Source organism: Arachis ipaensis, chromosome B02 (assembly GCF_000816755.2).
Source record: "Arachis ipaensis cultivar K30076 chromosome B02, Araip1.1, whole genome shotgun sequence".
Taxonomy (NCBI): Eukaryota; Viridiplantae; Streptophyta; class Magnoliopsida; order Fabales; family Fabaceae; genus Arachis; species Arachis ipaensis.
In genome coordinates this window covers 83,928,547-83,940,050 of record NC_029786.2, presented here as the reverse complement: position 1 = coordinate 83,940,050, position 11,504 = coordinate 83,928,547, and the positions used below count along the sequence as shown (strand labels likewise).

The 11,504-nt window shown below is 36.1% G+C and overlaps 1 protein-coding gene across 1 annotated transcript in view; it reads right to left on the bottom strand.

Moving 5' to 3' along the window:
* LOC107625559 (probable 2-isopropylmalate synthase) overlaps positions 1 to 11,304 on the bottom strand; it is a 29,704-nt gene extending 18,400 nt beyond the window's left edge. Inside the window, exons 1-2 of the mRNA XM_016328227.2 lie at positions 11,003 to 11,304; positions 10,637 to 10,905 (exon numbers count right to left, since the gene is read on the bottom strand). Of these exons, the coding sequence (XP_016183713.1) occupies positions 10,637 to 10,905; positions 11,003 to 11,275 (542 nt within the window). The 5' untranslated portion in view covers positions 11,276 to 11,304. The remainder of the gene's footprint in view (positions 1 to 10,636; positions 10,906 to 11,002) is intronic.

The following is an 11,504-nucleotide window of genomic DNA, read 5'->3' as shown; positions in this document are numbered from 1 at the left end:
TTAAAATATTTTTTATTTTAATAAATAATAATATATACTATATCTAAATTTATTTTAAGAATATATATTAAGAATAAGACTAGACACGCTAACACGTGATGGTATTTAGATGTGTCCAGATGTATCTGAAAAAGGATTTTTTTAATTTTTATTAAGACACGGTTAGACACAGTAGACGAGTGTCGATGAGTGTTGTATCTAAAATATATCCGACATATAATCACAGCGAAGTGTCTATACTTTATAGGTTAAAATGATAGGTTTTAACAATATGGGATAACTGTAGAAATAAACTGAAAATATCTATTGAGAAAACTGTTTAGTGGATAGTTAAAGAATTATAAATAGGTGTGAGGAATACAGATTTGTGATTTTTAGTGTACTTTTGATTTTACATTTTCAATAGAATTCATTGTTTTCATTTTCCTCAAGAAATCTTCTCTATTCTAGAATCCTCTGCTTCTTAATTTCTTCCTGCTTGGGTTCACTGCAAAGTAGTTTTTTAGGGTTTTCAATTTTTCTTTTATGGTATCCAGAGCCTATAATCCTGCTCATCTTTGTCATGAAGATTATCCTCTCTGACTCTTCCAAGAAGACCTTCTCACCTATCTCAGACAAACTCACTCAAGACAATTATAGCACATGGAGACACACGCCAATGTTAATAATTCAGAGCCTCTCCATGGAAGATCATCTATACAGCTCCAAGATTCCGCAGCATTTCTTGACTGATGAAGCGACCAAAACAATTTCTGAATCGGCGAAGTACAAGACATGGAAATTACAAGATTTAACTCTCACTACTTGGCTTGTAGAATCGATGACTACTAGCATCAAGAACAAGGTAATTCATCTCTCACAATTTTATGAAGTTTGGGAAAGAATTGCAAAATACTTTGAAGATGCTTCAGCTTCACGAATTCAGAGTTTGAAATCCCAACTCAAATCATGTAAGAAAAATGGAACTGTTTCTGACTTTTTGAACAAGATTCGGAATGTAGTCGACGCCCTTTTTGCTCTCGGCTATGAGGTACCTGACTCAGATCACATACAAGCAATAATCGATGGTCTTAATGAAGACTACACTATATACATTGGTTCGGTAATGTCAAAGCTTGGAACTTTCAAGGTTGCAGAGGCTGAATCTTATCTGCTTGCGTTTGACGATATGCTGGACAGGTTCAAGAAACCTGATGTAGATATGCCTATAGCTCATTATGCTCAATCCTCCTCATCATTTGAATATCAAAGAGGCGGAGGCTTTCGAAGAGGCCGTGGTGGCCGCAGTAATCGTGGAGGACGTTTTGGATACACCCAAAATCGCCCTCAATGCCAATTATGTGGAAGGCAAGGACATGTTGTGTGGAACTATTTCCATCGTTTTGATCCTGCTTTTCAGCCTAATTCCACAACCAACTCTACCCCAATGCAAATTCCATATAGTAATACACAACCACCCCCTCCATCCGCCAATTTTCATCAACCTAGGGCATATCTTACCCATTCCTCTTCAATAAGTGAAGCTTCTTGGCTGCCGAACACAGGAGCGAGTCATCATGTCACTTCAGATCCAGGAAATCTCCTCACATCATCACCAAATCCTTCAGATAATGATCAACTCTTTGTAGGTAATGGGTCAGGTATTTCAATTACTCATTCTGGTTCTTCAGTTCTTTTTTATTCCTCTTCAAATATTGCTTTTTGTTTAAAGAACTTACTTCTTGTACCACAAATTACTCAAAATCTATTGAGTGTTTCTAAATTCGCAGCTGATAACCATGTCTACTTTGAATTTTGGCCTGATTATTGTGCTATTCATGATCAGGATACCAGAGAACTTCTCCTACAAGGCATGTCTAGAAATGGCACTTACTCTTTTGATAACCTTCGAGTATCAAAAACTTTGTCTAATACCTCATTACAGATCCCTGATAACCTGTCTAGTTCTAAATCTCAGTATTCTAGTGCTTATACTACTACTACACAGCTAGCTAATCAATCTTTAGATTCTAGTGCATATCCTATTTCCAAATGTAATCAGAATAACACTGTGGATTTATGGCATAAATGATTGGGTCATAATTCTCTTAAAACCGTAATGGATGTTATGAATAAAATTTCTTTGCATTTCAGTTCTCATTCTGCTGCCAATCATGTATGTGAAATCTGTCCTTTAGCTAAGATGCATAGATTACATTTTTCTTTAAATGATATTGTGTACATGACACCTTTAGAACTTGTTTTTGTGGATATCTGGGGCCTGCTCCTGTAATATCAAGAAGTGGATTTAGATATTATATTTCTTTTGTTGATGCATATTCTAAATACACATGCATTTTCTTACTCACAAATAAATCTCAGTCTTTAGTAGCTTTTCAGAATTATAAAACATTTATAGAAAATCAAACTGGACAAAAAATAAAGGCTTTACAAACAGATTTGGGAATGGAATTTATGTCACGTGCTTTCACTGATTTTCTTGCAAATGAAGGTATACATCATAGAAAATCATGCCCCTATACTCATCATCAACAAGGAAGTGTTGAGAGGAAGCATAGGCATATTACAGAAGTGGGTTTCTCCCTCTTAGCTACAGCTTCTTTGCCTATGCAATTTTGGGAAGATGCCTTTTTGAGTTCTGTTTATATCATTAATCGACTTCCTACCCCAATTCTTGATAACAAAAGTCCTTTTGAGGTTCTTTTTAAGCATCAACCGGATTATACTTTCTTTAAAATTTTTGGATGTATGTGTTTTCCTTTCTTAAGGCCTTATAGTAAAACTAAATTTAATTACAAATCTGAACCATGTTTATTTTTAGGATATGATTCAAATTTTAAAGGCTATAAGTGTATGGCACAAAATGGTAAAATTTATATGGCTCGACATGTGTTGTTTCATGAGCATACTTTTCCATATCGAAAATTGTTTTCTAATACCTTGGGCAGAGATGAATCTTCCAAGAATAATCCAGAGAGTGGCAGCCAGCTTACGGCCCCTGCATTTACCATCATTGATTCAACTCCACCATCAATGTCTTCATCGAATCAAGCTACGAAGTCTTTGAGTATAAATTCAGATACTGGATTACAAATTACAAGTGAACCATTGCCCGATACAGCATCTCTTTCTCACTCAGGCTTGGACACTCATGACACTACTTCTAGTCATGAGAATGAGATCAGAATTTCAGAATGTCACCCACCTTCAGCATCTCATACCAATTCTTCTCCGGACATGATTCCTATTAGTGGTATTGAAACTAGCCTTCCTTCCATCTCTTCAACAAATGCTCATTCAATGACAACAAGATCGAAATCTGGAGTGTTCAAACCAAAAGTCTTGACTGTTCAACAAACTGATCTACTACACAATACTCCAAGGACTGTGGCTAAAGCGTTACAATGTTCTCACTGGAGAGAGGCAATGGATAAAGAGTTTGCTGCTCTTCAGAAGTGCAAGACATGGGAATTAACAGAACCACCAGCTAATACCACAATTATTGGAAGTAAGTGGGTGTTTGTTATAAAGAAAAATGCTAAAGGTGATATTCTGAGGTATAAGGCAAGACTTGTTGGACAGGGTTTTCATCAAGTGGAAAGTATAGACTATGATCAAATCTATAGTCCAGTGGTAAGGCCTTCCACCATTAGAGTTATCTTAACTATTGCTGTTTCATTAAATTGGCCATTGAGACAGTTTGACTTTGATAATGCCTTTTTCAATGGCACCTTAAATGAGACTGTATACATGATGCAACCTCCGGGATACTCTACAAAGGGTGAACAACTAGTGTGCAAGCTAAACAAGGCCATTTATGGTCTAAAACAAGCACCGAGGGCCTGGTATAAAACATTATCTACTACTCTTCAACAGTTTGGATTTAAAGAAACCAGATATGATGTGTCTTTGTTTGTTAGATTTTTTTATTCTAATGTGATTTACTTGTTAGTTTATATAGATGATATAATTGTTACCGGTAATAATGCTGCAGAATTAGATAAATTAATTTATCAATTGAACAATATTTTTTCGTTAAAGGATATGGGGAAGTTTAGTTATTTTTTAGGCTTGGAAGCTTCATATTTGTCTACAGGTAGTGTTCACATTTCACAAGCCAAATATGCATCTGAATTACTTAAGAGAGATGGAATGGAGACTGCGAATTCGATGCCTACCCCAATGATGTCCAACACAAAGTTTTCAGCTCATTACTCGAAACCTTTTCATGATCCCAAACTATACAGATCAATAGTTGGTGCACTTCAATATCTCACAATGACAAGACTAGATATTGCCTTTGCTGTTAACAGAGTATCTCAATTTATGCATCAACCAACATTGCTGCATTGGAAGAGTGTAAAAAGAATTCTGAGATATGTGAAAGGTACAGTGGATCATGGATTATTATTTTCTAAATCTACTGATTTTAGGTTGTTGGATTTTTCAGATGCTGATTGGGGTGGAGATCTAGATGATAGAAAATCAATCACTGGATTTTGTGTTTATCTTGGATGCAATCTGATCTCATGGAAGAGTAACAAGCAGACAAAGGTGAGCAGGAGCAGTACTGAAGCAGAATATAGAGCAATGTGTGCTGCACAAACTGAGCTAATGTCCATACAGCAGCTTTTGGGAGAGCTTCGAATCCCACAACCTATGTCACCAACCATCTTTTGTGACAATCAGAGTGCCTGTCTATTGGCTGGAAATCCAGTTTTGCATAGTAGATGTAAACACCTTGAGCTGGATTTTCATTTTCTAAGGGATTTAGTAAATCAAAAATCTCTCTATGTTGTTAATATACTCTCTCAAGATCAGGTGGCCGATTCTTTAACTAAACCATTGTTCCTGAGTTCGTTTCAGAAATACAGGTTCAAACTGCGACTTCGAGATAAATCGTGCCTCAGTTTGAGGGGGAGTATTGAGAGAACTGTTTAGTGAATAGTTAAAGAATTATAAATAGGTGTGAGAAATACAAATTTATGATTTTTAATGTACTTTTGATTTTATATTTTCAATAAAATTCATTGTTTTCATTTTCCTCAAAAAATCTTCTCTATTCTAGAATCCTCTGCTTCTTAATTTCTTCCTGCTTAGGATTTTCAATTCCTCTTTTAATATCAATAGTAATAACTGAGGATGAAAGGGTTGGGGTACATGCGTCAAATTGTATGGAATTGTACGGCTAACCTACAATGTAAACTGGTAAAGGCGACCAAACAAAACACGTGGAGTCAATGTGTCAAATTGTATGGAATTGTACGGCTAACCTACAATGTAAACTGGTAAAGGCGACCAAACAAAACACGTGGAGTCAATTATTGGATCAGAAATTTAGAATTATTCAATTAATAATAAAATAAAAAAAACAAGTAAATAAAGTAATGAAGTTATTTTTTAAAGTAAATAAAGTAAATATACGAGTAGGTTGGATCGATCTCTTTTAAAGTGAATAAATTAGTACAATGGGAAAATAATAAGTTATTTTTTAATCAAGTAATGAAGTTTGTGAATGATAGAAATGACAAATTTAACGATGAATAACTTTTTATTTATTATTTTAGAATTTTTTATTTTAGAGTGTTTTTTTTCAAGTAGGTAGGTAGGTTATATATATAAAGAAACAAAGCTGTATTGAGTAAAAAGTAGTAGTGTATGTGCAACTAAGTTTCCATCTCTTTTCACGTTGAGATTTGATAAGTTCTAAAGCTATACAAAAGGGTTTTACTATTAGAAACAATCAGCCCAAAAGGATCATTCTTTGTGTGTGTATCTAACAAAGCAATAACAACCTATATGTTATCAAATTCCAAAATAATGTGGTAAAAAAACAGCTTTGCCTAGCACAATCTAAGCCCAAAAAGACAGCAGTGGCCTCTGCTTCCCTAACTGAGAGAGAGAGGCTAGGAGAGGAAACGTGGTTGCAACAGCAACCTCCCCGTGGTGGTTGCAGACAATGATGCCTACTCCGCCGTGCCGTCCGTTGACAACTGCAACGTCGACGTTGACCTTGAAAAAGGTTGGTGGTGGCACGGTCCAAAACGTGAGGTTGTGGCTTCCGGGAGGCAGAGATCTTAGCGCTGCCGGAGAAGAAATGTGAAGGTTACAGCGGCAGTGAGCTTGGAGAACCATTGCTGCGCATTCAGGTAATTTGGTCTCATTCTTGAAAAGTAACTGATTCCTCTCAAACCAAAGTTGACGAAGGCAACAAAAGAATAAACCCCTGTGCTCCTTTCCAATAAAACATATGGGGTGAAATACTTTTTTAGTCTCACTGATGTCAAAATCAAAATCGTTTCCGATCTTTTTTCGTATTAAAATCATTTTTAACGTTATAGAACGTTATGAAATCGTCCTTTTATCTATAAATGATATTTTTTAGACAATTTTGCACTTAAACAAAAATAAAAAACCTTTTTTACCCTCGTCACTAACTTCTGCATCATCATCCTCATCGCTACGCATCTCTCTCCCTCTCCCTCTCCCTTTTCTTATCGTCATCACCATAATCATCACACCTTCTTTCTCTCTAAATCATTATCACCCAGACACCCACTCACAAACTAAATTCAGCAATAACAACAACCAAATTCAGCAACAACAATTTTAGCAACAAATTCAGCAATTTTAGCAAATTCAACAACAGCAACACACTTTCAGCAACAGCAACAACAAAATGAATCAACAGCAACATCCACAAAATAAATCAACAGAAATTTCAGATTTAACAATAATTTAGCAATCTTCAACCGCAATTTCAGATCCAAAATAAGCAATAACAGAAATTAAAAAAAAAGAATGATGTTTATATTCTTCAAAAAAAAATGGAAGAACGAAAAGAGGAGGAAGCCGTAAGCCATATTAATATATGAAGTAATGGACTTTTCAGTCTTTCAGTAGAGCCATAAGCTATATATGGAGTATGGAAGAAGACTCATGTCTTTATTACGCTAGGTTTCGCTTCGGAATTGAAAAAAACTTCTTTTTTTTTTCGTCACGTTTTCGCTCATCAATTGTTTGATCTGCCGCTAACACCACAATATTCGCGTAGGGGCGCTCACGTTTTTTGGCTTACCTAAAATCTTCGAATAGGCGGGAGAGGAAACCAAACCTATTCTATCTAGGCCGGGTTGGAATTTAGGCTTGATCAAGAGGAGCACGGTGCTGGAACCTACTGCCATCAACCTCTGGCCGCCGCCGCCCTCAGTGCATCAGTTCTACCCTCTGTCTTCCTCCCCTTCTTTTCTTCTTCCTTCCAACTGCCACCCACCGTCGCCGTTCGTCGAAAGCCAGCAGCCACTACAAGCGCTACCTCTCCCTTCCCAGACACGTCACAGTGCCGCCATGTCGAGGGATTCGAAGCTGAAGACGACGAACTCGAAGACGCTTCTATCGATCTCACCACTCTCCGCTCTCCACCTTCCGAACCTCTCACAACTGACCTCACTCCTCCTACCCCATCGATCCCCAACCCGATCCCAAACCCGCACCCTCTAATCTCCCAAAACTACCACCCACCACGTCCGATCACAATGCTTCCCGCTCCAATTCCTCTTCCCCTGTCACCCATTTCGATGCCAAGCTTCCCTGGGGTTTACTTTCTCTCTCAACTTTAATTAGAGGTGATTTGGTAAAGGAGAGTAGGAGTCTGGAGAAAGAAAGAGAGAAAGAAGCTCGGTGATGATGATGAAGGGGGTTGCGGGTTAGTGGGGAGGGGAAGGGGAAGGGGTTTTGTTTAAGGGTAAAATTGTCCAAAAAATATTGTTTATGGACAAAAGGATGATTTTATAACATTTTGTAACGTTGAGGATGATTTTGATATGAAAAAAAGGTCGGAGACAATTTTGATTTTGATCTAAGACCTTAGGGACGAAAAAAGTACTTAACCCAACATATGGGTTACCCAAGATTGTAACGAAGTGTTCTATGAATTAGCTTATCGAAGCATAAATGGTAAACTGAACCAGAAATGCTTAGCCCAATTGCAATGTAAGAAAAGGTGTGAATGGCTAATTCTTCATATTCCCAGCATCGTGGACATAAAGCTAAGTAACTAATCCCTTACCACTGTAGGCTAAGCTTTGTGGAAAGAGAATTACGAAGGAGTTTCCACATAAAATTTAGTGTTCTTGGTGGGGCTTTAGTCTGCCAAAATTGTTTCTGGTTAGTGATGGCTACTGTGTTGTTCCCCACACTATACGAAGTATTCTGAGCTTGCTGTCGGACCAATCAGTATGCACTCTTAACCTGAAAATTCTCCATTGTTGTTATATTTCCAATAAAACATGTCTTGTTGCCCCTGTATGTCGATTGAAATGGTTAGAATTTGGTCTACCTCAAAGGATAGAAAAGTGTTCTGAATAACGTTATGGTTCCATGATTTGTTTATGGCCAATTCTATAGAGCCTATGAGTTGGTGCTTAAATTTTGTCTAACTTACCTTTTGTAGTAAGTTTTAAATTTTTAAAAATGATTTATTGTTATATTTTTTAAATTAAATATTATTTTTTAACCTTTTTTAGTAAATAGACACCACCTTTTAGGCACCATAGCATTCACCTTTGTTTATAGAGTTAATAAGATTATCCACGGTAGCTTGTGAATCCATATCTGACAGATTACTCCATGCCTTAAAACCATTCTGATTAGATAGGCATGAATCGCCCTATATTTTAATCAATTATCCTGTGCCAACCCTCTAGAGACCTCCCAGCTTTACGACCCACTTAGAGCCACATATACTCTGCCAAGTGTAACTAGGATTGTGTCTTATATTTGAATCGGTGAAGCATTGATGTGGGCTATAATGCACGGACACGGACACGGACATGGGACACGACATGACACGAGACACGCCGATACGCGAATTTGAAAATTTTATAAGACACGGGGACACGCATACATATAAAATATAAAGTATTTTTTAGATAAATCTTAATGATATTTTGATATTTTATTGATATTAAAATATAAATTAACTCTTTTTAGTTATTTTTAATGTCTTATTTTAATTATATCAAGTATTTAAAATAATTTTTGTTTTAATAAATAATAATATATACTATATTTAAATTTATTTCAAGAATATATGTTAAGAATAAGACTGGACACGCTGATACATGATGGTATTGAGGTGTGTCCAAGTGTGTCCGGAGAAGAATTTTTTACTTTTTATTAAGACACGGTTGGACATAGCAGACACGTGTGTCAGACGAGTGTCGGTGAGTGTCGTGTCCAAAAGCATAGTTTAAGAAAGTAAACCCTAATGTGATATGAATTTTAGTGTGTTGTTTTATGAATTTTATGATATATTGTTTTTAATTTTTTATGTTGTACTTAACATAAAATAATTAAACTTAGATCTTGTGTTATTATTATTTTTTTGTTATTTAAGAGAATTTTGTTGATAATATTTTAGGAGTAAATAGGCTTAAACATGTGAGAAAATGGATTTTTTCGACATTTTTTTTTGTAAAAACAGTCAAACAGGATCTTAAAACAGTCTTTTTGAATTATACAGATATACTCGATATCCGATCCGATCCGATCCGACTTAAAAAAATACGAATATCGTATCCGATCCGATCTAATGAGTGCAGTGCGAATCAGATAGAATTATAGGCTATATCCAATTCGATCCGTATACAGTCCTACTTTTTATAATTTTAGAAAGTCAATAATTTTTAAATAATGTTATATAATCAACAAAATTTATTATTCTTATTTTAATATTCTAAATTTTAATTCATAATAATGTACAAATAAAATATTAAACTAAATTATTGATTAATATTAATAAAAAATATTAATTCAAAAAACCCTTAGCAAGAAGGAGAGTAGGGGTGTGCATGACCCGACCCGGCCCGAAGATCCAGCCCGGCTCCGAACACTTTAGGGGCTATTTTGGTGTGATTTCACCGGGTCTAGAGTCGGGTAAGGGTCTCAAAAATAGACCCGGTCATTATTTCGGGTCGGGTCTGGACCATGGCTCGGGTCACCCGAAGTCGGCCTGGTGGCCCGGTCATCATACACAATTAATATTTTGTGTTATTAGTGATGGATGATGGCTATTCTTATGTGGAATTTAAGTATTGTAAATCTTAATATTTTGTGTTATTAGTTATTATAAAACTATAAGTTAATGTTTTATGTTTAAAATGCATAAGATTTTAGACTAATGTATAATATTGTGTTATTTATATTGATTTAAATATTTGGTGTTATTAGACAATATTAGTATTGATTATGGTTATGCTTTAATTTTAGAGAATAGTTGGTTCTTGTTATATTTTTCTAAGTGAATTTTACCATGTCAAATAATGGTTGGAGTTTTGAAAATTTGGATATTTTCACATGCTAACTTATAAGAAAGTATCAAGGTAATGTAGTGTTAACGGCCCGATTTTTACCCGGTATAAACGTGGCCCAAAAGTATATAGGTTTCATCGGGTCTCGGACCGGGTTCGAGTCTAATAAATAGACCCGATATATATTTCGGGACGGATCTGAGTCACATCAAATTCGATTTTATCTGGCCATGCACACCCTAAAGGAGAGTAGGAAACAGGAACCGTACCATAAATAATTGAAAAAGCAACAAAAAATTAATTAAAATAAAAAAGAATAATTAAACCTGACGGCATCTTCAGTGATAAATTGGACATCATCACAGCCCAAAGACCGTGCAAACTTGACCATTCTACATGCAACATCAAGAACCTCTTCCTTCGTCTTCTTCAGCTTGTGCTTCATGTGGATCTCACTTGTGGCGATGAACGTGCTGATCCTTGGCCTCTTTGCGCCCTTTACGGCTTCCCAAGCTATTTCTATGTCCTTCTCATTGCATCTCGCACCACCGGCGATGACCGGCACGTACCCATCATCATCAACGTTGCTTCCTACCTATAAAGGCAAAAGGAAGAAGACAGTCTTCTAGACAATTTAGGCATAATAATCATAATGATAGCCAACGGAGAAGTAGTTCCTTATAATTTTCTACCTCTTCTGCTATCATCTTTACGGCAGCGAAGTCATCCTTGGACGAACAGGGAAACCCTGCCTCGATGACGTCCACGCCAAGCTTCGCAAGCTGGCGGGCGATGTTGAGCTTCTGGTGGGGAGCCATGGCGGCGCCCGGGGACTGTTCGCCGTCACGGAGGGTGGTGTCGAGGATGCGGACATAATTATGATCAGGGATGTAATTGGGTTTGTAGTGTGGGTGCTTTTGGCTACCATTTTTGTTTCCAGTTTCAGAAGAAGTGATAGGTGCCATGATTGAGTATTGTTTTCTTCAAGAGTGAATCAAAGATATATATATATACTAAAATTAAAATAATATTTTTTAGCATTAAAAATATTTTTTAGAAAGTGTTCTTTAAAAAAGTGTTATCAAAATATAAAAAATTGACTTTAATTTTAACAATATTTACATTATATAATCACCATAGCATAATCATACTATAATCCACCACATATATATACACGATACGTTTATTTTAACT